This window comes from Hibiscus syriacus, unplaced genomic scaffold, assembly GCF_006381635.1.
Source record: "Hibiscus syriacus cultivar Baekdansim isolate YM2019G1 unplaced genomic scaffold, ASM638163v2 tig00112910_pilon, whole genome shotgun sequence".
Lineage (NCBI taxonomy): Eukaryota > Viridiplantae > Streptophyta > Magnoliopsida > Malvales > Malvaceae > Hibiscus > Hibiscus syriacus.
The window spans coordinates 155,954-179,385 of NW_024063417.1; the positions used below are offsets into that span (position 1 = coordinate 155,954).

At 33.8% G+C, this 23,432-nt stretch overlaps 1 protein-coding gene across 1 annotated transcript; it reads right to left on the bottom strand.

Moving 5' to 3' along the window:
* Positions 1–20,546: 20,546 nt before the first annotated feature.
* LOC120184457 (cysteine-rich and transmembrane domain-containing protein WIH2-like) lies at positions 20,547–21,259 on the bottom strand. The gene is made up of 3 exons (XM_039188922.1): positions 21,134–21,259; positions 20,858–21,014; positions 20,547–20,607 (listed from the first exon to the last, which is right to left on the bottom strand). Exons 1-3 carry the CDS (start codon positions 21,183–21,185, stop codon positions 20,562–20,564), a joined length of 255 nt encoding a protein of 84 aa, XP_039044853.1. The 5' UTR covers positions 21,186–21,259; the 3' UTR covers positions 20,547–20,561.
* Positions 21,260–23,432: the final 2,173 nt, after the last annotated feature.

A 23,432-nucleotide genomic window follows, 5' to 3' on the forward strand; every position in this document is an offset into this window, starting at 1 on the left:
AAACTAAATTCATCTACTCCACCTTTCCATTTGCGAAGATTAGTATCATCACTAAACGTCCTCAACAGAAATGTAGTCTAGGCAGTTTTGCAATGTCATACACAAGATATGCCCCATGTTGTCTGCTCCTATTCATAATTGAATACCAAGCCTCTTAATTATTTTGGCATAAGAGGAGAAGGTTGTATCAGTCTCTAAAAAAGAAGAGTATGGTGTTTGAGTGTATTTTTTGGGGTAAGGTCAAGGTTCCTTGTTTTATCAGGGTTTAATCTTGTTACTTTGTCAAAGATCCATAACTTTAATTATTTAATGGTTTTTTTAATTCAATTGATATTCAAAGAACTGCAAGATTGCAATTTTGATTCAATGTTCACCATCTTTAAAACAACATAAGTTCATATAAACATCCTTACAAAAGAGCTGAGAAAGGGCAAAAAACAAATTCAAACAAGATGTTGCAAATGGAATAAAGTTTCATGATGGATGAAATGATATCTGCATAATTAGGATGCCCCATATTGTTTATCTAATGCATTGGCACTTGACTCGATTGGATACTACATATTGATTTGATGCCTCACCTGAGTTTTTCATCCACTATTCCACCAATTCTTGAGTTAACGTTCTATTTTCAACAAGTATTTCTATCTCCTTTAACAGGGGCCCTATAATTCCCCCTAGAATGCTCAGATGCCCCAAGTGGAAATCACAAACATTGTCTTTTTTTATAGCTATGACCAGAAATGTCTTGCATCACTTTCATTGGTCTCGGAGTGATATGTTGACCTTTAACAAGATGAGGGAACAATTCTGATATGGGTGTTTAGAACACCTCCAAAGCTTTTCTATCTCAAGGAATCTTCTTTGGTTGATCCCAATGACTAGCGGTTCTCCCTCTTTTGCGTCTATGGGGGCTCTGGGCGTGACATTCATTCACCTAATTATCTTTTGATTTTTGAATGGCTGATCTTTCAGAGGTAGTCTTCAAATTCTCCTTGGAAATTACATATTCTACTTACTCCCTAACTTGATCTTTCATTTTCTCTTTGCTGAAGCAGTTATACCACATCATAGCTGGTCCAATAAAACTTTTGTAGAAGTAATGAATCAATAAATCATCGTCATTCAAGTATCCTTCCATATTTCTGCAGAACATCTTTAAATGGATTAAAGGGCAAATAATACCATTATAATTTTCAAACTTAGGTACCCTAAACTCGTAGGGGATGGCTAAGGTGGGGACTAAGCATAGTTCTCCCACGTTTAAGTTTTCATGGAACGCCTCACTAACTTTTATTGCCTCAACTGACTCTTCTAACTGCTTAATTTTTCCTTTGAAATACTCGGTAACTGCGAGATTCCTCCCCTTACCAAATAGGATGCCCCAGGGTGGTCAACCAACCTTGTTGTGTCAATTTGTTTACGTCACTCAGTGGATTCTCTTTCTCAGTTGAATACCATTATAGCCTGTAGACCCCGTATTTTGACCTGGCCATATTTGAACCGAAATAGACTCGAGGCCAAATGGACAGAAGCCTAAAAAAAGAGAGAGATAGGGAACACCTACTGCTACACTCTGATAATGTCAGCACCGACCAGCTCACACCGCAACAGCAACACCAAATTCGCGAATGCAGCAACCCTAGCACGAAAATAACAAGGCAATATTTCATTCCCCATATTCAAAAAGTAGTAGAATATTATGGAAATGAGGGGATTTTCTTTCTTTTTATGTAAACCAGAGGGGACTATAAGAAACCCATAAAAAACTAGTGTAAGGGGGAAGAAATCATTCGAAAAAATCAATACACAAACCAAAGGGGGATTTTCTTTTCTTTATTTTTTTATTTAGAAATAATATAATAGGAACAAACTAAGAGTTAGATTTTACTTTAAGAAATAGGGGTATCCATCGAACATCGAAGAAACCCTTACCTTTAGAAACTACGATCGTCGAAATTTCTAGTTGTGAGGAAGTTCAAATGTTTTAGGGTTACTTGGAATTAGAAAAGGGGAAAGTCGAAGCCTTTTGTGTTTGGGTTAGTTTTGGGTTGTTCAGCCACCGTTGGTGGTGGCCGCCGAGATAGCAAAATCGCCGATTTAAGACAGTGTTAAGAGGGGCTCAAGTTTAGGTCAAAGGCATTTCCTTGAAACTAAGGTTGGGTTTGTGTGTTTAAGTTCTCGTTTTTTAAGGGTTAGGTTAAAGGGAGGAAGTTTTGGTGCTTTGTCGGAGTAGGGTTCGGCCACCGATCTACGGTGGCCGGTTGGAGCTTTGGCCTTGGAGAATGTTAGGCCGGCGAGGTATTGAAAGAAAATAGTGAAAAAGTTGAGAAGAAGAGATGAAAGTGACTAGGGTTTTTGCCTAAAATTTTATAAAGATAGTATATATATATATATATATATATATAATCTGAAAATTGGGTCAATTGCGCTTAAGCCACTCTACCTTTGCCACATATTTATATTTTGGTCAGTGAACTTTTGCACAAAATCACGCTTAGGCCCTTGTAACTTTAGCGCGTTTTTATGAACTGGTTACTAAATTTCTACGAAAATTTTCATTAAGCCCCCTAATATGTTATCATGTTTTACATTCGAGTCCCTAAAACTCTATGTTTGATATATTTCACTTTTCACATTTAAGTTTAATTATTTTTAATGTAGTCATAATATGTTATGTTTCTTGTTTTATTTATTTCTGATTTTGGCACTTTATTTTCTGTTATTTTATTTTAATCACTAAGCTTATTGGTGGTATATTTATTTTTTATGCCTATAATTTTTAATGTTTATGTTTTAGTCTTATTTATTTACTTTCTAACTTGTATTATATTTTAAATCTAAATAATTTGTTTAAAAATCTTGCATGTTGGTTCCTTATTTGTTGCATTGATATTATTGCTTCAACCTTATTTTATAGATATATTTCATTCTGTTTTCTAAATATGTAAATGGGAAATTTTATTGAAACGGAAATCTATGAAGACATCTCCCGACTATAAGGGAATGTGTCTTTTCGAGGATTTTTTCGTATAAATGTTGGTTTTGTATTCGATAATTCTCTTTGTTCTACGTTTATTTATTTTGATTATTTTTCAACTCTTTTCACTTTTATTTTGTTTTAGTTTATTTTATTATATCTTTACGAAAAATTATGAAATAATGTCTTTTGTGAGGGGAATCTATAGAAAAGTCTCCTAACTGCAAAAGAAGTGCATTCCCGAAAATTGTTCACACAAAAGGTCATTCGTTATCCGAAAATCGACACTTTTGAATAAAGTCAAATGAATAAAAGGATCATAATTTAAATATATTTTCGAGATTGTAATTCCCAATATTTAAACAACATATAGTCGTTTAGGTACTAAATTTTAGGCTTTGTGGGGGTGCTCACCCTTCCCCATACGTAATCGACTCTCGAACTCTTAAAAATGAATCTTTGGTAAAACACATACCATTTTTTGTCGTTTAAGATTTCCAACCTACCTAACTTAAAGGTTGGTGGCAACTCAAAAATCAAATTGTTTTCAAAATTATATTTCATCGCATTCTCCAGAATTAAATTTCTCAAGCCTAACGGATCCCCGAGGTAGACGTTATGACAACTTGGCGACTCTGCTGGGGATTTCGAGACTCAGGCCATAAATGATTATACGTTGTTTTTATTATTGGAAATTATAAAATTAAATTGTATTTGATTTATAATCCTTTTGTTTATTTTGAGTTTCAACATATCATGCATTATTCTATTTTTAACTAACTGATTTTTTTGATGTTAGTGGTTTTCAGATTTGAATAGATTTTAGGAACTTGTGAAAGTATCGTCTTTCGTTGTGTTTTTAAAGGTTTGTGAGATTCTCCTCACACAAAACACGTGCATTGAGATACCATAAGTTCACTTACGAGCTTTATCCTTTTATGTTGAGGTGAAAGCTTAGCCTACGTGAGATAATTTGTTTCTCCGCATGGGTTTTATCAAGTAACTTTTGGGGTTCATATACCTTATGTCTGCGTGAGATAAATTGTTTCTCCACATGGACACAAGGGAATGTATCCTCTCGAATTGAACTTGATCCACACGAGCCTGTAATGGGCTAGGATTAAGGGTTTGGCAGCCTAAGAAGGCACCAACATGGATAATTCGAGTACCTTTTTTTTCTTAGAACCCAATACCGCATATAGTGAGCCCTAGTAACCCACCCCAATAAAATTCATGCCAAAACTCTATTTGTTGTTAGGTACCCTAATAAGTGTACACAAAGGAGAAAGGACACTAAGCCTCTCTTCTTTACTCGTATTATTTTATTTTCCGAATAAAGCATGTGAACAAGAAAAGCATGTGGTTAGGTGTTATTTTCGAACAAAACATGGGGGAAGGAAGCATGTTTTGGGTAGGATTTAACCTAATAAAGGTAGAAAAGTATGTGGGTAGGTGTTGCAATTACCTTTCAATAATATCTTCTTGATATTTGGTTTTTTTATACTGACATATTTTCTATGTTTAATTGCTTATTATTTGGCATTTTGCATAATCATCATAAATAAAATAAAGGTGTTGATTAACCAAGTAATAATCAGAGTAGAAGAACGACCATTAAGATGGAAAAATAAGGAAGAACGTAATTCGGTGGTCCAAGCTTGGTCTAAAGAAACACAAAGGACAAAAGGAGATAGTTTGCCTAGGGATTACGTATCACAGATGTCCACAGATGCTAATGTCAATTTCAAGCATAATGATCTACAAGAGCTGATAGAGATTTGGGAAGTAGATACCAAGGAAAAATTTCACAAGAAATATGGTGACACAACCCATCTGCTCTATGTAAAGATAGATAAACCATTGCTTAAAGCTCTGGTCCAATTCTAGAGTCCCGTATATAGTTGCTTCATTTTCAACAGACAAGATTTGACGCCAACAATAGAAGAGTATACTGCTCTATTTAGCTTCGAAAGCCTCCAGGTGGATAAAAGTCATTCCAGACTTCCGAAAGTCCAATCCTTCAAAAGTAAGCTTGTGAAGATTATGAGTAAAGTTGAAGATTGGATAGTAGAGTACATCCAACAAAATGGAGAAAGCGAGTGTTTTTCTATGGCACTGACTCAAGAAGATTTCTATGACAGATTGGAGAGAGGTATAAGTCCTGCACCGGCTGTATTGGCAGAGACTTTTTGATCCTTAAATAATTGTCATATATTGGAGAGAAGTCGATTCAGAGGCTACGCTCAACTACTCACCGTATGGATTTGGAGTCATTTATAGGAAAAAGAGGAAGTTGTTAGGATCATGATTGAGATCATGAAGCTAAATAAAAGGGTCAAATCACATTTGTAGATTGATCTATCTTGTAAAGATGAAAACTCTTTTGGATGAATGGAACTCTTTCTATGAATTGTTACTTTTGGAAATTGATACCTTTTACATTTACATTCTGCACTGCATTTATTTAAATGTTTTCATATGCATCATTCATGAAAACATGAAATTAATTCATGGAGGACTCGATTAAGTGATCCTAATCACGTGACACCACATTGAGAATAAAAGCAAGATTCGAATGATTAAAAGAAGAAGTTGAAATCAATATGGTGGGAGCTTGTTCAGCTAGTTGTAGGGTTGAGCCTTCTAGGATGATCTGAGAAAAGATTCCCCATTTCATGAGGTCTATGATGTTGATATCGTATACAACTATCACATAGGAAGCTCAATACATTCCGCTGAGAATTGTAAGGTGCCAAAGTGCAAGATCCAGAACCTGATGGATTTAGGGGCATGGACAATCGAAGAATGATGAGGGCATTGTATCTACCACTTGCCTTGAGGTATTGTTTTGTTTGAAATTGTTTTTGTTCGGTCTTTCATATTTGCTTAAATATTTTTAACCTTTTAATGATCAAATTTATGCTACCTTCTAATTGAATGAATTTTAATCTTGTAGTTTTTTTTAATATCGAATGAATTACAGATTCTTTTAATTCTTCAAGAATTATAGATTTTTGGCATATGACAAGATTAAACCATTTTTATACCATCTTAAACCAAAGATAAAATATCTTGATTCTTTACCCGAAATAATTCATGTCACTATCAAAAGACCAAATTTTGACATTACATTTCCTTGATAATTTGAAACATTTACCTTTCTTTGAGTCAATAAAGTCACACCATCGTCTTCTTAGATGCAAATTCGACATTTTTCTACCAATAAAACCTGAAAGCATTGAGTTCAAGATGTTCACTTGAACTCAAAGCTTCCTACAAGATTACACAATATGGGGCATCTTGCATCAACTTCCAGAAGATGAGCCTGAACAATTGAGACATGCTAGAAGTAGGAAGAAAAAGGGAATTAATTCAAAATAATTCTATCATACATTAATTACAATGTTTTCATGTGAATAAAAAATTAATCCTGAAAATCTATTCCCCTGAGGATACCTCTTCTGCAAAGACTTCTGTATATGAAATGATGAAAGAATTTCTTTCATTATCCCTTCACAAAAGGAAAAAAAATAATATCCCTTGTTTCCCTATTTGAGCCTTAACTATATTTTCTTTTGATTCAACCCTAACCAAGGATCACCCTCTACACTGGTGGGAAAGGTGAAGGAAATCTGCTCGCACGAGTGAAGACCATCAAACCAGATAAGACATCGAAAGGTGAACCAAATGCAAAGTGCAAAGATTCAATCAAAACAAAGAGAAAAGGAGCAAATGAAAAAACAAAGAAAGAAAAAGACAAGAAGCACATGCAAATATTTCCTCAAGTCAAATGACGCATCAAGCTTCGAGCCACATGATTGATCAAACACAATCATTCCATAATCAGTTCACCATAAGATCATAGAACATCACGAGAAAATACATACGAGCGGACTCAAGTCGAGCAAGACAAAATTGTAGGCATCATAATGAATTGATCATTGGTTCAGTTACCATTAAACACTTGTTTGGGCCTATTTATCTCTTTTTTTCGTAACCATGAACCATGGCCTACATTACGTGCCTTAAATGTCCCTTCTAATCATACATGAATTTCTAAATAGAAGAGACTATCTTCAGATTTCATCCCACATATCTGGAGTAATCTTTTATTTACAAAAGGTTTTCTAAAATATATAATGCATGCTAGAGAAAAAATAATAAAGGGGGGTTCAAGACATAAATTATGAATAACATATTGAAACCAAAAGGAGGATTCGAGTTGAAAAACTGAAAAGGCTGCTCGAATATAAAGACTGTTCAACTGTTGTATAGGATGTGATCTCACAAATCCTTTGACAAGACATCGCACAACACAAATGTGCTCATGAGACCTGAGAACAGGAGAACACTTCCAATAGATGAGCATAAAAGCAACTCCACCAGATCAATAAACATCAAAGAAACGAGAATGCTAGATCTCGACCAAAGACAATAACCTAAGACATCTTATCCTTTTCTTACTTAACCCTACCTCCAAGTTAGCATTAATCTTGACACTTGTCAAATAGCTATAATTTTCTGATGGATTAAAAGTGTAATTAATTCTTTGATATCTAATGAACTCTTGATTTATTATTTGTTTCAATTGTGAAACTAAGAAAGGGTAATATTTTTTCAAATTTTTTTATTAAATATTTTTCAACACTATTTTAATTGATATTTTCAGACTTTTGAAAATAAAAGAAGAAGAAAAACGTTTTTAAACAAGACAATCTCTCTGGAGTGGATCTGGGTAGTTGACATGTGGCTTTCACACAAAAAGGTCATGCTTAGAATCAGTGCTATAGCATGAAATGATGAATGATGGGGCATCTTTGGAGATTCAACATCGAATGTTGGGTTATCTTTGGAGATTCAACATCCTGAAGTGAACGATCAGATCTCCTAAGGGCATTTCCTCAACATGCAGGAACAAATAGATAGTCTATAAGCCTATGAGATTATTTTTCTAAAAAATATTCATCTCGCTAGAGACAAATTTTCTTGAAAATAAATTTTATCTCATTTAAGATAGTTTTCCCTAAAAACAAATTTTGTCACGCTTGAGACATTTTTCCTTTGAAATTCAAATTTCAAATTTGTTTCACTTGAAACAAAGTTGATCTCACTTTAGATTGTTTTTATCAAAACAAACTTTGTCTCACTTAAGACAGTCTTCCTTTAGACATGAACAATTGATATTATTTTTACTTGAAACAAAATTTTGTCTCCCTTGAGACAAATTCTCATGAAATACCCATCTTTGAGTCTATTTCCCTTGAAACAAAACAAATATCTTTGAGATCGTTTCCCTTGAAACAAAACAAATATCTTTGAGATTGTTTCCCTAGAAATGGATTTTGTCTCTCTTGAGACAGTTTCTCTTGAAACACCCATCTTTGAGTCTGTTTCCCTTGAAACAAAACAAACATCTTTGAGATCGTTTCCCTTGAAACAAATTTTTTCTCTCTTGAGACAGTTTATCTTGAAACACTCATATTTGAGATCGTTTCCCGTGAAACGAAATTTGTCTCCCTTGACATAGTTTCTCTTGAAACAAAAATATTTGAGTCATTCTCCCTTGAGACAGTTTCTCTAGAAACAAATCCCTAAAGATGACCTACCATTCTCATCGCGTAGGAACCGTGTCATCCCCCGACTAGATCTCCTCATCACCCTTAGATAGCTAGACTTCCTCATCACGTAGGAACTATGTTATCACCATATCCCTAAAGATGGCCAAACATCCTCATCACATAGGAACCATGTCATCCACCGAACATATCTCCTCATCAAGTAGAAGCCATGTCACCCTTAGATAGTAAGACTTCCTAATCACGTAGGAACCGGTGTTATCATCATATCCCTAAATATGGCTAGACGTCCACATCACGTAGAAACCGTATCATCCACCGACCAGATTTCCTCATCACGTAGGAGTCGTGTCACCCTTAGATAGCCATACTTCCTCATCATGCAAGAATCGTGTTATCACCATATCCCTAAAAATGACGAGACGTCCTTAACACTTAGGAACCGTGTCATCCACCGACTAGATTTCCCTATCACGTAGGAGCCGCGCCACCCTTAGATAGTCAGACACCCTCATCACGTTGGAATCGTGTCATCCACTGAACCGATCTTCTCAACGTGAAGGAGCAGCGTCATCATCAGACAAACAAACTTCTTTAACACGAAGGAACGGTATTGCCTAAAAATTATCTCCTGATGGACCCAATTTCCTCAACGCGAAGAAACATCGTCATCTTCAACAAATAATTTACCTAAAAACGACCAGATCTCTTCACCACGGATGAGCAACGTCGTCTTCATCATCAAATTATTTCCAAATTGACCCGTTCTCCTCAACGTGAAGGAACAGTGTCATCCTCAGACAATCAGACTTCCTCAACGTGAATGAACAGTGTCATCTCCAAATCATCTCCAGATTGACCCAATTTCCTCAACAAGAAGGAACCGCATCATCTCCAGCAAATAATTCATCTGAAAGTGACTAGATCTATTCAACAAGGATGAGCAGTGTCGTCGTCAACACCAAATTGACCTGATCTCCTCAACGCGAATGAGCAGTGTCATCATCAAAACAAGCAGAGAGCCAAATTGACTTGAGGAGAGCAGTGTTATCATTAAAACAAGCAGAGAGGCCGATCAAAATCAGTGTCTTTGATCTTTTTCCTATTCCCGTTACACGACAATGGACAAAGAGAGGCAGTTGTAGGCCCGGTATTTTGACCGATAGACCCGAGACCTAATGGATAGAAGCCCGAAAAGAGAGAGAGAAGAGAGAGAGAATACCTATTGCTGCACTCTGATAATGTCAGCACCGACCAGTTCACACTGCAGCAGCACCACCACCAAATCCGCGAAGCCAACAACCCTAGCACAGAAATAGAAAGGCAATAATTCATTCCCCATATTCAAAAAGTAATAGAATATTGTAGAAAGGAGGGGATTTTCTTTCTTTTTTATGTAAACCAAAGGGGACTATAAGAACCCCATCAAAAACTAGTGTAAGAGGGAAGAAATCATTCGAAAAAAATCAATACACAAAGTAAGAAATTTCAGATTCAAGAATAATTTTTTTTCTCAAAGGTATTCTCTACCTAGTGCATGCAAGTTCTTTTTTTTATTTCAAAATAATACAATAAGAATAGACTAAGAGTTAGATTTTACCTTAGGAAATAGGGGTATCCGCTGGACGTCGAAGAAACCCTCACCTTTAGAAACTACAGTTTTGGGTTAGTTTTGGGTTGTTCGGCCACCGTTGGTGGTGGCCGAAATAGCAAAACCGTCAATTTACGGCGGTGCTAGGAGGGGCTCAAGTTTCGTCCGAAGGTATTTCTTTGAAACTAAGGTTGGTTTTGTGTGTTTAGGTGCTCGTTTTTAAGGGTTAGGTTAAAGGGAGGAAGCTTTGGTACTCCGTCGGAGTAGGGTTCGACCAAAGGGAGGAAGCTTCGGCCTTGGAGGAGGTTCGGTCGGTGAGGTATTGAGAGAAAATAGAGAAAGAGTTGAGAAGAAGAGATGAAATTGGCTAGGATTTTTGCCTAAAATGTTATAAAGATAGTATATATAAGTTGAAAATTTGGTAAATTGCGCTTAAGCCACTCTACCTTTGCCGTGTATTTACATTTCGGTCACTGAACTTTTACAAAAAATCATGCTTAGGCACTTGTACCTTTAGCGTATTTTTATGAACTGGTCATTAAATTTCTGCGAAAAAAAAACGTTAAGCCCCCTAATATATTGTTGTGTTTTACATTCTAGTCCCTAAAGCTCTATGTTTGATATATTTCTCTTTCGGCATTTAAGTTCACTTATTTTTAATTTAGTCACTAATATGTTATGTTTCCTATTTTATTTATTTATGATTTTGGCACTTTATTTTCTGTTATTTTATTTTAATCATTGGGCTTGTTGGTGGTATATTTATTTTTTGTGCCTATAATTTTTAATGTTTATGTTTCAGCCTTATTTATTTACCTTCTAAATTGTATTATATATTTAATCTAAATAGTTTGTTTAAAAATATTGCATGTTGGTTCCTTAATTTTTTGCATTGATATTATTGCCTAAACCTTATTTTATAGATATATTTCATTTTGTTTTCTAGATATGTAAATGGGAAATTTTATTATAAGGGAAATCTACGAAAACATCTCTTGACTATAAGGGAATGTGTCTTTTCGAGGATTTTTCGCATAAATGTTGGTTTTGTATTCGATAATTATCTTTGTTCCACGTTTATTTATTTTGATTATTTTTCAACTCTTTTCACTTTTATTTTATTTAATTTTATCTTTGCGAAAAATTAAGAAATAATGTCTTTTGTGAGGGGAATCTATGGGAAAGTCTCATAACTACAAAGGAAGTGCATTCCCGAAGATTGTTCACACAAAAGATCATTTGTTATCCAAAAATCGACACTTTTTCAATAAAGTCAAATGAATAAAAGGATCGTAATTTAATTATATTTTCGAGATTGTAATTCCCAATATTTAAACAACATATAATCGTTTAGGTACCACAATTTGGGTGTTGTGGGGGTGCACACCCTTCCCCACACGTAATCGACTCCCGAACTATTAAAAATGAATCTTTGGTAAATCACAGACCATTTTTTATCCTTTAAGGTTTCCAACCTACCTATCTTAAAGGTTGGTGGTGACTCAAAAATCAAATTGTTTTCAAAATTATATTTCATCGCATTCTCCATAATTAAATTTCTCAAGTCTAACAGATCCCCGAGGGAGATGTTATGGCATAGCCAATATCCTAGTCATCTGACCCAACACTTCTTCTTGTGAAACTAATGATTGACTTCTCATCCTCTGTTGCAGCATGGTCATCTTCTTTCGTATTTAATCTCGTAACTCGCCTTGGGACTGCTCTATTGCTTCTAACCTCTTTCCATCGATAGTGGAGGAGAATATGAATGGGTGATCTTGATATTACTGTGATGTAACCTTCTATAAATTATTTTAATGATTTTTTATAAGAAATTAATAAAAACTAAAATAAATGCAATGCATGCAAAAAGGTGTCAATTTAGAGTAACCATCTTAAATGATTTTCATTGATCACCAAAAGGTTTCAGTACATCGAATAGACAAACTAAAAATAATAAATAGCTCTAGCTCCTAGCTTCTCTATCTCATTTCGGAGCTAGCTTATCTTCCAGGTATGGTCTGGTGCTGAGACATCAATCTGCTTCAAATCTCTTACGAAGGCAACTAAGTCGACCAACTGATGAGACGCATGGCTTGCGTGAGTAACCATCTCAATCATCATGTTGTCTTTTTTATCCACTTTACATTTTAACTTTTGAAGTTTTAGGCAGATTGATCATTCTATCTCGTAAAAAAACTCGACATGGTCATAAAGTTCTCATGCAAAATTCCTACATTCATGTATCAACTCTGTCAATGCTTTATTGTTGACTCTACTGTCTTCTAACTCGGTATTTTTCTCACGATCATGGTTTTGAAATGAGGTTTCTGCTTTGGTAAAGGCTATTCTCAACATTTCATTCTTTTCTTTCCAAAGCCCCAATTCTTGTAAGGTTGCTCTACGTTCACCTTCTGCAATATGTAGATCTCGAGAGCACCTCTTAGCTCATCCTTTGTGCATTTTGAAATTTCTTTTCCATTGTTCGATGTCACTCTTCAATTTAGAGGCTTGTTTTGCCCACTCTTCTTGTGTATTGCCTAAACCCACACTTCGGAAGGCTTGACTGATTCTTTGAAAACCATCTTGAATGGCTTCCAATTCTTTGTTCAGAATGTCTTTTTTGTTTTGCAACTGATGTATTTGAGCTTTATATTTCAACAGACGCACTATGTTTTGAATATTCTCACTGATGTTTTTGTCCTTGGACTCTTTTGGATTCACCTCGACTAGATGTCCAGCTACTAACCATGTTGACCCTCATTCTCAAATTCCAGTATTCCATGCTCTATCAGGAAATAAATTCGACACTTGAAGGAAAAATAGGTATCAATATAATGTCCTTGAGCTCTTGCGTGATATTCCCAATTGGCTTTGGCATCAAACCACTCTAGATATGGAGGTTACAAAGGATTCGTATACTATGGGGTCACTTCTCGTGCTTCTAACAATTTATTGTATAAATCTCTATATGCGATAGGAGAAAAGTCAGTTTCGCTATCTCCTAACTTCTAGCCATTCATGAGGTGCGCCTTTGTTGAGCGAACAATTATTTTCGAAGTTGGCGTCAAATGCTTAGCCGCAGTAGTTTGATTCTTGTTATCCCTTATCTTCATATTCTCATATACCTTTGTGGCATTTGGATCTTTAAGGAACACGAGTTTACCTTGTTTGAAATGATCATATAGGTTTTCTTCATCCATCTTTACTTAAAATTTTACCGTTGTCACTATTTCCTTTGTACTTCTTGACAACTTGTTGATGAGGGCAATGATTGCACGTGGTTCCTTAAGCTCGCTTGGATCCCATTGTTTAAAGGTAGCCTATTGTGTTACATCTTTATTTTTGTCAAGTTCTTTCTCACTTTGCACAGAAGCCTCTTTTCATTTGGCCAGCACAACTATTCTATCCATCATCTTGGACATTTGATCTCTCATTTGTTGCAGTTCACTTTGTTCTTCATCAGACATGCAATCTTCAGACGTACAACTCTCTACTTCTTTCAAAACTTCTTTCAAATGTCATTTCTTAGCCGTATTATGGTCTATCTGATCATGAAACCCCTTGTTCATTGTGAAAACCTTTTAATTGACTACTACTCAGAATCAACACCCTTTCGTATATGTCATGACCATATGATGCAAGAAAAAGAAAAGCAAAAAGAAAACAAGTTAGGACATATAAAAGCAGGTAAGGTGCAAAGGTGAATGCAAATGCAAAAATGCAAACGCAGATGCAAATGCAACGAAAGGATTAATCTCAAAATAATTGTTACTTGAACAATTCTTGAAAAACTGGCAATGTCTCGGTACAATGGGGAAGTGAAAATCTGGTCCATCTTCCAACTCATGCGAGCGTCTGGGTATCGCATCATCGTTCGTTAGATTTAGGCATATTAAAAATATTCTACTTCGTCTCCTACTTTCAGAAGTTTTTCTAACTGGTTCGTGATGTTCAACTGTTGGTTTCAGCGTCGAATCTTCTTGAGTCTAACTTGTTACCTCAGCTGATCGACGGTTGGCTTGTCTCCTTAGTAGGTAGACTCTCTCTTGATGCTACTCTATCTACGTAGAGCATCTTCGAAATTCTACCTAACACAACGAAATGCATTGATGTGGCATTATTTTTTTAAGAACCTTCTAAAATATCAGTTATTTAGGGGATCAATACCCCTGAATGATATGTCATGTCCATACAAAAACACAGTAAAGCACAAAAATGAAGTCAAGTTAGTGAGACAAAAAGAATCAAGTTAATTAAAATGATTATTCACATAAATGTAAGTTTAGCAAAAATAATTAAATAATATTCGAAACTGAGACTGAAAAGTAAAGCATACAAAGGAAATTAAAAGTCCTAACAGCATACGTTCTAATTCTCCTAGGTTATCCTCATGGCTCTAACGGGGTAGTTTTACTAAATTCTCTATATGAGACTGGGTTCTAGTAAAGGGTTCCCAAGCCATCATTACAACCTACTAAGGTTGACTCTGATTCTGGCCCATTATGACTAGCGAATCAAATTTGGCCCAAGGGATCACACCGCTAAAAGCGTGTCTCAGAATTGATATACGGACATACAACTTAGGATGCTTTCTAAAGATACTTTATCAGACCCACACAAGGAAGCCCAATGCTCCTCATGAGGCGTAACGTTTCTCTCTACTTAGGTAAATCGGGATTGAGCTCGTGTTTAGAGCTATGATATGCAACAGTCCTAAATAATTTCATAGAAGTGTAAGCATTAACCAAAGAGAAAATCTCTTTTTTTCTTTTGAAATAACATAATGAACCGTAAATTAAAATAATATCGAACTCATAATTTCCAGAATCCTTAATATAGGGTAACCAACTCGTGGCTTGACTCTCAAGTTATTTTTTAAAAAAACATCCCCAGTGGAGTCGCCAAGCTGTCGACACTGTTTTTCGCCCAGGCGGGGAAAGACCTGTACCAACTTGGGGATTTTCTTTGAAAAGAATTTTGAAATGTGAGGAGTTGCCACCAATCATTTAAGGTGCGATTGAGACATTATGAAAACGGGTGATTTTAATAAAACATTTTATTTTTATCAAAATAGTGAGTTTTAGGGTCTAATAAAATCCAGAAATCGAGTTCGGGAGCCAGTTACACGTGGGGAAGGATTAGCACCTCCACAAGCACCCAAAAATTAATACCTAGTTAATTACCCTATATTTAAAATCGGATATTTTGAGTTCGATCTTTATTTAATTTGAAAATCATTATGGATGCAAAGTTAAAAAGGGTATTCATTTATTAAAGCTGATAGCATTCGCCCCCTATCATAAAAGCAGGAGATCAACTATTGTGCTCGATAATCAAATATTACCTCGATTTTAGAAATCATGATGTGGTCTTTGAAAAGGATGTCGACCTATTTCAGGAATAACCAGTAGTCACCCCCTGAGCATACTTGTGGGAGATACACCATTAATTCCTTAATAAGTGAACATTGCCTTAGGTTTAAAAATAAAATGCAATCAAGCAAATTTTTATTCATCCTAATTAAGCTAAGGGCAAATTAAGGTTTTTTCTAGCTTAAAGTGTCGAATTATGAAAGTTAAAGAACCTAAAGGCACAAACCTAGAAGTGTAGGTACTAATATTAACCCTATTTGATTTTTAAACCAATTATTGAATCGAATAACCGAGATGGTCCCTCGAGCATTTACGCGAGGGCCGACTTGATTTATTCCCTAAATTAAGAGGACTATATTGAAATCTAGTTAAAAATGGAGGCTCTATTTAACCTATTTGATTATGTCAGTCTTAAAGGTCTAATTGAAGTTCGGGGACTAAATGGTCAAAGATCTAAAGTATCGAGTTCTAAGAGACTAGAAGTTTAGGACCTAAGTCAATAACTCCTAAAGTTTACGGACTAATTAACAAATTGAAATCCTAAGAATTATCTAAATTAACCTATATAAAAAGGGAGATTAAATTAAAAGAGTTTTAGAAAAATTAGTTGATGATTAACAAATTTTAAAAGTCAAGCAATCGACTCGAGTAATCAGGTATCTTATGCGAAAAGTCGACTCAAATTGCTCCATAATTAAAAACTAGGGACCGTCCTAATTTCTAGGTCCGATTTGATTTATTAACCTAAAAACAAAATCTAAAAAAATCTAATTAACCAAAAACTAAGAAATACTAGCTATAATAAACACGATTGATCATGTTAAATAAACGAGCACACATCAAAGAAATAAAAAAACGAGAATTAAATCACATAATTATAAAATTACAAGGATTAAAGGAAATAAATTGAACGTATCAAGGTCTAAATTAAAACAAATCAAAATTAAAAGACTAAATCTAAATAAAATAAAAAATATTTAGGGATTAAAATACAAAAACACCTGAAAACTAAAGGGACCAAAAGATAATTATACATTTTATTTAAGCCCAAAATAACATGTTTAACTAAAAAAGGAAACATTAAAAAATTAGTCCACACAAATTCAAATAAAATTAAAAGGTCACTACACATGACCAAAGTGTAAAAACATGCATAACTTATAGGGAATAAATAATAAATTTACCAAAAAATATATAACATGCTAAGAAAAGGGAAAATTACAATTGTAAACCCTACAGGTGACTATAATGCAAAAACAAGCTAAAGTTATGGGAATTAAAACGCGAATAACCCAAAAAAGGCACGCAAGGAAAAGGTAAAATATCAAATTTGGTCTCTACAAGTGACCAAAATTCAAAAAGCTAAAATAGTAGGGACTAAAGTGTGATTTTACTCTTAATTTGTTCTATAAATATCACTTTTTTTTCATTTGAACCGAAATCAGGAAAAAACCATAGAATGCTCTCCTTTTTTCTTGGCCGACCCATTGTCGGCCGACCCTGAACCCCCTCCAGCAGTCGCACACGGCGATTGGAAAACCCAAAAAGGCCCAAAAAACATTGAAAAACAACCCTAGACTACCCAAAAACCACCTAAACTCTTCGGCTTCCCAAACTCCGGCGACGCCTTCGATGACCAAGGTAATACTCTGATCTATTCCTTTTATTATCTTTTTTTTATTTTACTGTATGAAAACCTATTTTGTTGATTCGGCTAAAAACTCTGTCTTATTGTTGTTCGAAATGTTGTTGATGTTTTTGAATGAAACTAAAAGTTAGGGTTTTATTTCAAAAACTAAAAGGCTTTCCTTTTTACTGAGATTCAAGAACAATAGCAGTGAAATACAACAAGTTATTCGAAATTACAAAAGAAAAAAAACTAATAACCTTAAATACGTTGTTTATTGCTTGAAAAAACCAAGTTACAGTATTTTTCAGAATCTCCAGAGAGATTTTTCTGGTTTTTTGCATGGGTCTTTATACCCATTACAAAGCAATTACAAAATGATTCCTATTTTGTTTCTTCTCTGTTATTTTTGTAGGGGTCGCATGAAGCTTGGCGTGCATGGGTGGCTCTCATTCGATTGGGGTAGAGAATGTCAACAGTTGATAATGGTTTAAGGGCGGCTGCTAGGGTTAGGTTTAGGTTAGGGTTGGGCTAGGTTTTAGGCCCCGGGTCGGATATTGGTTGGGTTTTAGGTCGAGTTCTAGGTTGGGGCATGTTTGGGTCTTATTTTGGGGTTGGTTTGGGTTAGGCTTGAGGCCCGTTTGTAAATGGGTTTGGGTATTGGTTTTTTGGTTTGTAAATAATAATAATAATAATATAGGGGTAGATTTGAAAAATGGTGATTACAGTGAACAGTAAAAAACCATCAAATCAAACTGAACCAAACCAAAACCCATGATTTTATGCCATTTAATTTTGATTTCAATTTTTAAAAACCAGCAAAGTATGGTTCAATTCATATTTTATTGAAAATCAAATCGAACTGAATACACCCTTAACTACACCTATCCAAACTTAAATACCAAGATAAAAGAGGTTTCATTCTCTTTTTTCTTTCATTTTCTCTTGAACATATTTTATTCAAACTTCATTGAATATCATTTGTATCGTTTTTTTTAGTTTCATCTTTATAAACAATCACCTAGAGAGAGATCATTGTTTATACAAATCAAATCTTGAAAAAAAAAAGAGTGATTCTAGTTTAGCTTAGAAAAATTAGAATGATTCTATCTTAGCCATAGTAAAATATAGAGTTGTAAATGTTAAATCTTATCCTTGAAACGTTCGATTCAAATTAAGTGAATTAGAAAATCCTTAGCGGTGATAAGATGATATAGTGGATATAGATTTTGATTGAGAAAGTCAAACCACTCTAAATCAATTGTGATAAAAAATTTATTTTTTTCATCAGGCTTTCATCAAATCTTCTAAAAACCAATTCACCCCTCTTGGCAGTTTTCAATTGACCGTTTAAGATAACAATTAGTATTCGATGATTTAATAACCTTGAGAAAGGTCTTGAAGAGCTCTAACATGATCAACATCAACCTTAAAGATAACTTCCACTTTCGACTCATACTATGTCGAAGGCTCCCAACATAGTGGATAGATTGATATGTTCTTTCTTAATTTTTTTCTCTATCATTCTTTTCTCTTCTATCTTATATTATTCATCATCTTCATTCTTTATAAAATAATCGATTATAATTCTCCAATCCAAATAAAAAAGAATAAACGACCTATAATTGTTACAACCCACATTTTATCATAAACATAACTCTATCATCACCTATCTAATAGAGTTTTCGGGTAAGATAAGATGGATATTACACAAATATTCTAGTTCTTAACTTGAATATCTCGTGTATCTAATTAATTTTTAAATATATATTTTTATTTAATACTGAAAATATCCATTCAAACTCAAACTTGAGTAAATCAGATTTGGACGCCCTAATGCTCGACTTTAATAGTTCACACACATGATAAAAAAATCATTTTTATTTATTATTAAAAAAATTTCATTTTGAAAGTCGAGATGAGAATTGAACTCATTTTATATAAAAATGAGTTTGCTTAAAGCTAATCGAGTGAAATCGAACAACTAGATTTTTTTATCTCAGATCAAATTACAAACTTTAAAATTAAATTGATTTTATTAGGCAAAATGTAGATCTTTAATTTCAAGTCTAGTACAACTTTAATATTATTTAATATTTTCATATTTTCCTTTTTCTTTATCTTGATTGGTTTACGACGGTATTAGTCCTAGTGTTAATCACCGACTGCCAATATTAGTTTTACTTTGCTTTTATGGTACGTTTTTGCCAACCTTTTGATACGTTCCAGTCTTTTTATAGGTTGTTTCGTCGATCTCAACATTTATTTTTTTCAGGGTTAAATTTGAGATCGTCTTAACGAATCAAAGATAATGTTTATTGTTATTCTGTTGATCTGTCCTGCTTTGGACCATCAGACGAATTTAGATATGCGATTTTTGTTAGGAGATAGATTTTAAATTTTTCCGTGTATGATCCTTATAAGATCTTAAGTGACTAATTTCATGTTAATGATTATAGAAAATCTCTTAATTATATATTTAGTTTATACTTAAATATATTGTCCTTATAATTTTGATTTTTTTAATAAAACTAACTTCTATTTGTATGAAAAAAAAAGGGTCGAGTACAACTTTTTTTTACAGCTCGTCCTTACGTTGCTCAAAATTTTGTAAAGAAAAGCCTATTTTGTGGGTTAAAAGCTTTTGGCCAAAGCTTGAATCCACCGAAACTAGAAATTAACCACTTAGGTATGAGTAATAGTAAATTCATGATATCATTAATAAAAATAAATTTGTTTAGACTATTTGTTAATAAATAACACCATGCAATAATGTATACATTATAATGCGTGGAATATAATTTTTTATTGGTTATTTTAAATCATAATAAGACCGATCAAATGTGGTTATTTATCATAGTTTTCCTCCGTTCTTCATTTTCTCTTAATGGGTAAACTACGCATTAAGTATTTAATCTATCAATTTTGATCTGATTTAATACTTAAACTTTTAATTTTTTTAAATCATACCTAAAGTTAGTTCTTATTTCATTTTTAGTACCCAAACTCAAGCGTTAAAAAATTGAAAGTTTAAACATTAAAACATGTTTAGAATCTAAATCATACTTAAGTTTTGAAGAAAAAAAATTAGATACTAAAACAAATCAAAACTGATAATTTAGATATTAAATGCTTTAAGTTTTTAATGATAGATCATACTAAAATGAAATAAAAACTAAATATTAAATATGATTTAAAAAAAACTAAAAATTTAAGTATTAAAACGAACCAGAATAATAGTCTAAGTACTAAACTTTTCCCTTTCTTAATTTTGTGATTATTTTTACATATTCATCCGAGCACAAAGACAAAAGCCCAATAGAAACTGAAAGAAAAGAAGAGATAAAAGAAAAGGATCTAATATTACTATAAAACATGAGTACAAAGCTAGTAATGGAAAGTTGATTGTTCCTCAAAAGCAAGCATCCAGAAGACAGCAACAGCAAAGAGCAGCCAAACTGCAACCCAACCCATAAAATATAAATCAAACCAAACACGATTTACAAAATAAAATAACGTGATTATAACTAAAATCCAATCTCTCTTGTCATCGGAAATCGTAACGAGCGGTTCCGATTTCATTTTCCCCCCAAAAATAAGCATTACTGAATTGTGCAGAAATCAGACTTTTAGTAGATCTTGACATATACCGTATGTACACAACCATACTCTATATGCATACGAGTAGAACATGGAGAGAGTTCTTACCAGCCTTCTAGGCAACCGGGACTCTGATTTTGCCGAGGCGGTGGCTGAGCGTTTTGAGGAGGATATCCGTGCGGAGGATATCCCTGAGGATATCCGTGCGGAGGATATCCTGGAGGTGGATAAGCATCCTTTGGAGGATATCCTTCCGGTGGATAACCTATATTTCCCAATCACACAGAAAAGATGGGGGGGGGGGAACTAAATCAGATCAACTCAAATAGCGTAAACGAACAAAAAGAAAGTAAGTCGAAATAAAAACTCAGAGGCGGTGTTGACCTTGAGGTGGAGGAACGCCAACAGGAGGCTGTTGCTGATTGTAGTAACTCATCGTTTGCTGATTAATACTTTGACAGAGATTTTTTTTTTTTTTTTTGGTGCTGACGAAAATTCAAGGGGATAGAGAACTGGTTGGACTGGAAAGGCAGTTCAGATAGAGAAAGGATTATATAGTGGAATTTCAAAAAAGGAAAATATTTACTCTCTTTTTGTTTTGGGTAAATTACGTATTTAATACTTATAGTTTTTTTTTTTATTTTAATACTTATAATTTTTTTTCTATTTTATTACTTAAACTTTTAGTTTTTTTAAATCATACTTAATGTTTAGTTTTTGTTTCATTTTAGTATCCCGTTGTTAAAAATTTAACGGATGGGCTAACGTGGCATAGCCCCAGTGTGCGGATGATCAATCTGAACAGTGGGCCATGAGGGAATGACGGGTCAACCAACATAGTCCAGTTTTAGGAATGTCAGACAGTGGATCATGTCAATCGAAGGATGAAGAAATCTAAGAGTCCATCATCGATTTGGGAAGATTGAAGAGTTTTCCGATGAAACAGAGTTTGAATTCGCGTTCAGGGGTCGAAAAATTGCAGTGTGGAAAGTTTTGGCTTCGTCGTTCGATGCATGTTAAGGCCAACGACTGTAGATACGATAGTCGACCAGTGAGTCTATTCGTTAAATTTTTAACGTTGAGGTACTAAAATGAAATAAAAACTATACGTTAAATATAGTTAGAAGAAAATGAAACTTTAGATACTAAAATCATATCAAAATTAATAGTTTAATTATTAAATTTGTAGCAGTTTACCTTTTTTTCCCTGTGTTAAGATGTGGACGCGTATCCTACTCGGTGAAACTTAACGGCTAAGGCTGCGTCTTCTGGGCCACCACTTTAAGTTTTTCAAATCAATTTATACAATTTAGGTCTACTTTAATAACTCGCTTTTATTATTCAAACGTGTTTATAATATAATTATGATTATTAATAATAAAATAGCAACCTTTTAAATAAAAAATACCTTTTCTAGTTTCTTGTATTCAAATATATATTTTAATATATTAATAAAGTAATACCAATTGGAAAAATAATTTAATTAGACAGAGTCATATAGATATTAAAATAGAATTTGTATCCATATTAAATTAAATTTATTGTTTTATATCTATTATCACTTTATTAATATTATATTTAGATATCAATTAAATTAAGATACTTAACACTATAAATAGATTATTAGAATCAAACAACATCATTCATACGAGCACAGTGCATGGAGATTTCAAAAGCAAACATTAGTCTCCAAAGTGAACAAACGGCAAGCGGATGCAGATGGAAACCACCCAACTTCCCGACTGTCAAAGTCAATTTCGACGCTCGATTATGCAAAGGGAAGCATGGTCAGGGATATTAATCAGAGACAGTGAAGGACTAATCCTGGGTGCATGCAGAAGGCAAAGTGAAGGAAATACCTCGGCGTTCATGGCAGAAGCAGTGGCTGTTGTGCATGCTCTCCAATTTGCGTCGGATATGGGGTTCCAAGAGAGCATTTAGATGGGGATTCAAAGATGGTAATCGACAAAATCAACTCTAGGAAAACTGACGATTCTGAAATTAGCGCCTTTACATGGGAAGCAACGCGAAGGAGAGAAGCCTTTAAGGTGCGTTTGGTTCACGGAATGTAAGATTTTCAGTACGAATAAAAGATTACCAGTGGGAATAAAAGATTACCAGGGAATAGGATTACTGAGAATGTTGTATTTTGTGTTTGGTTGGTTTAGCATGAATGTAAGATTACCGTATTTGGTTAAAGGAATAAAAGATTATTGAAATGTATATTTGACAAAATTGTCCTTATTATATATTTATATAATATTACAAATTGTAAAATATTTATATATTTTCTTTAAAAAATTAAATTCATAATATTTATATAATTTTTTTTACAAAAATAAAAATATAAAAAAGGTTTAATGAAATGGTAAAAGAAAATTTAACCCTTGAACTTCATATAATATTTTAATTATAGATTCTTTTTTTTAAATCTAAAATAATTTAAGGATAAATTTGTAATTTAACCTTCGTAGAATTTTTATTATTCAATGACAGAAGAATGATATTTTTGAAAAAAAATAAAAATTTAAGGGCATTTTAGTTCAAAACGCCGGTAATGTTACAATACCTAAAGGAAGGGAGGTAATGACATTCCCGGTAATATACCCTAAAAAATCTACTATTGGTAATAAAACATTACCGGGAATAAGATTCCCGGCCAACCAAACATAGGAATGTAGGA

Excerpts from the sequence above, each read along its gene's own strand:
- LOC120184457 (XM_039188922.1), bottom strand. The coding sequence starts at position 21,185 with ATGAGTTACTACAATCAGCAACAGCCTCCTGTTGGCGTTCCTCCACCT. Across the intron at positions 21,015-21,133 it reads TGGCGTTCCTCCACCTCAAG|GTTATCCACCGGAAGGATAT; the intron begins GTCAACACCGCC and ends TGGGAAATATAG. Across the intron at positions 20,608-20,857 it reads CCCGGTTGCCTAGAAGGCTG|TTTGGCTGCTCTTTGCTGTT; the intron begins GTAAGAACTCTC and ends GTTGGGTTGCAG.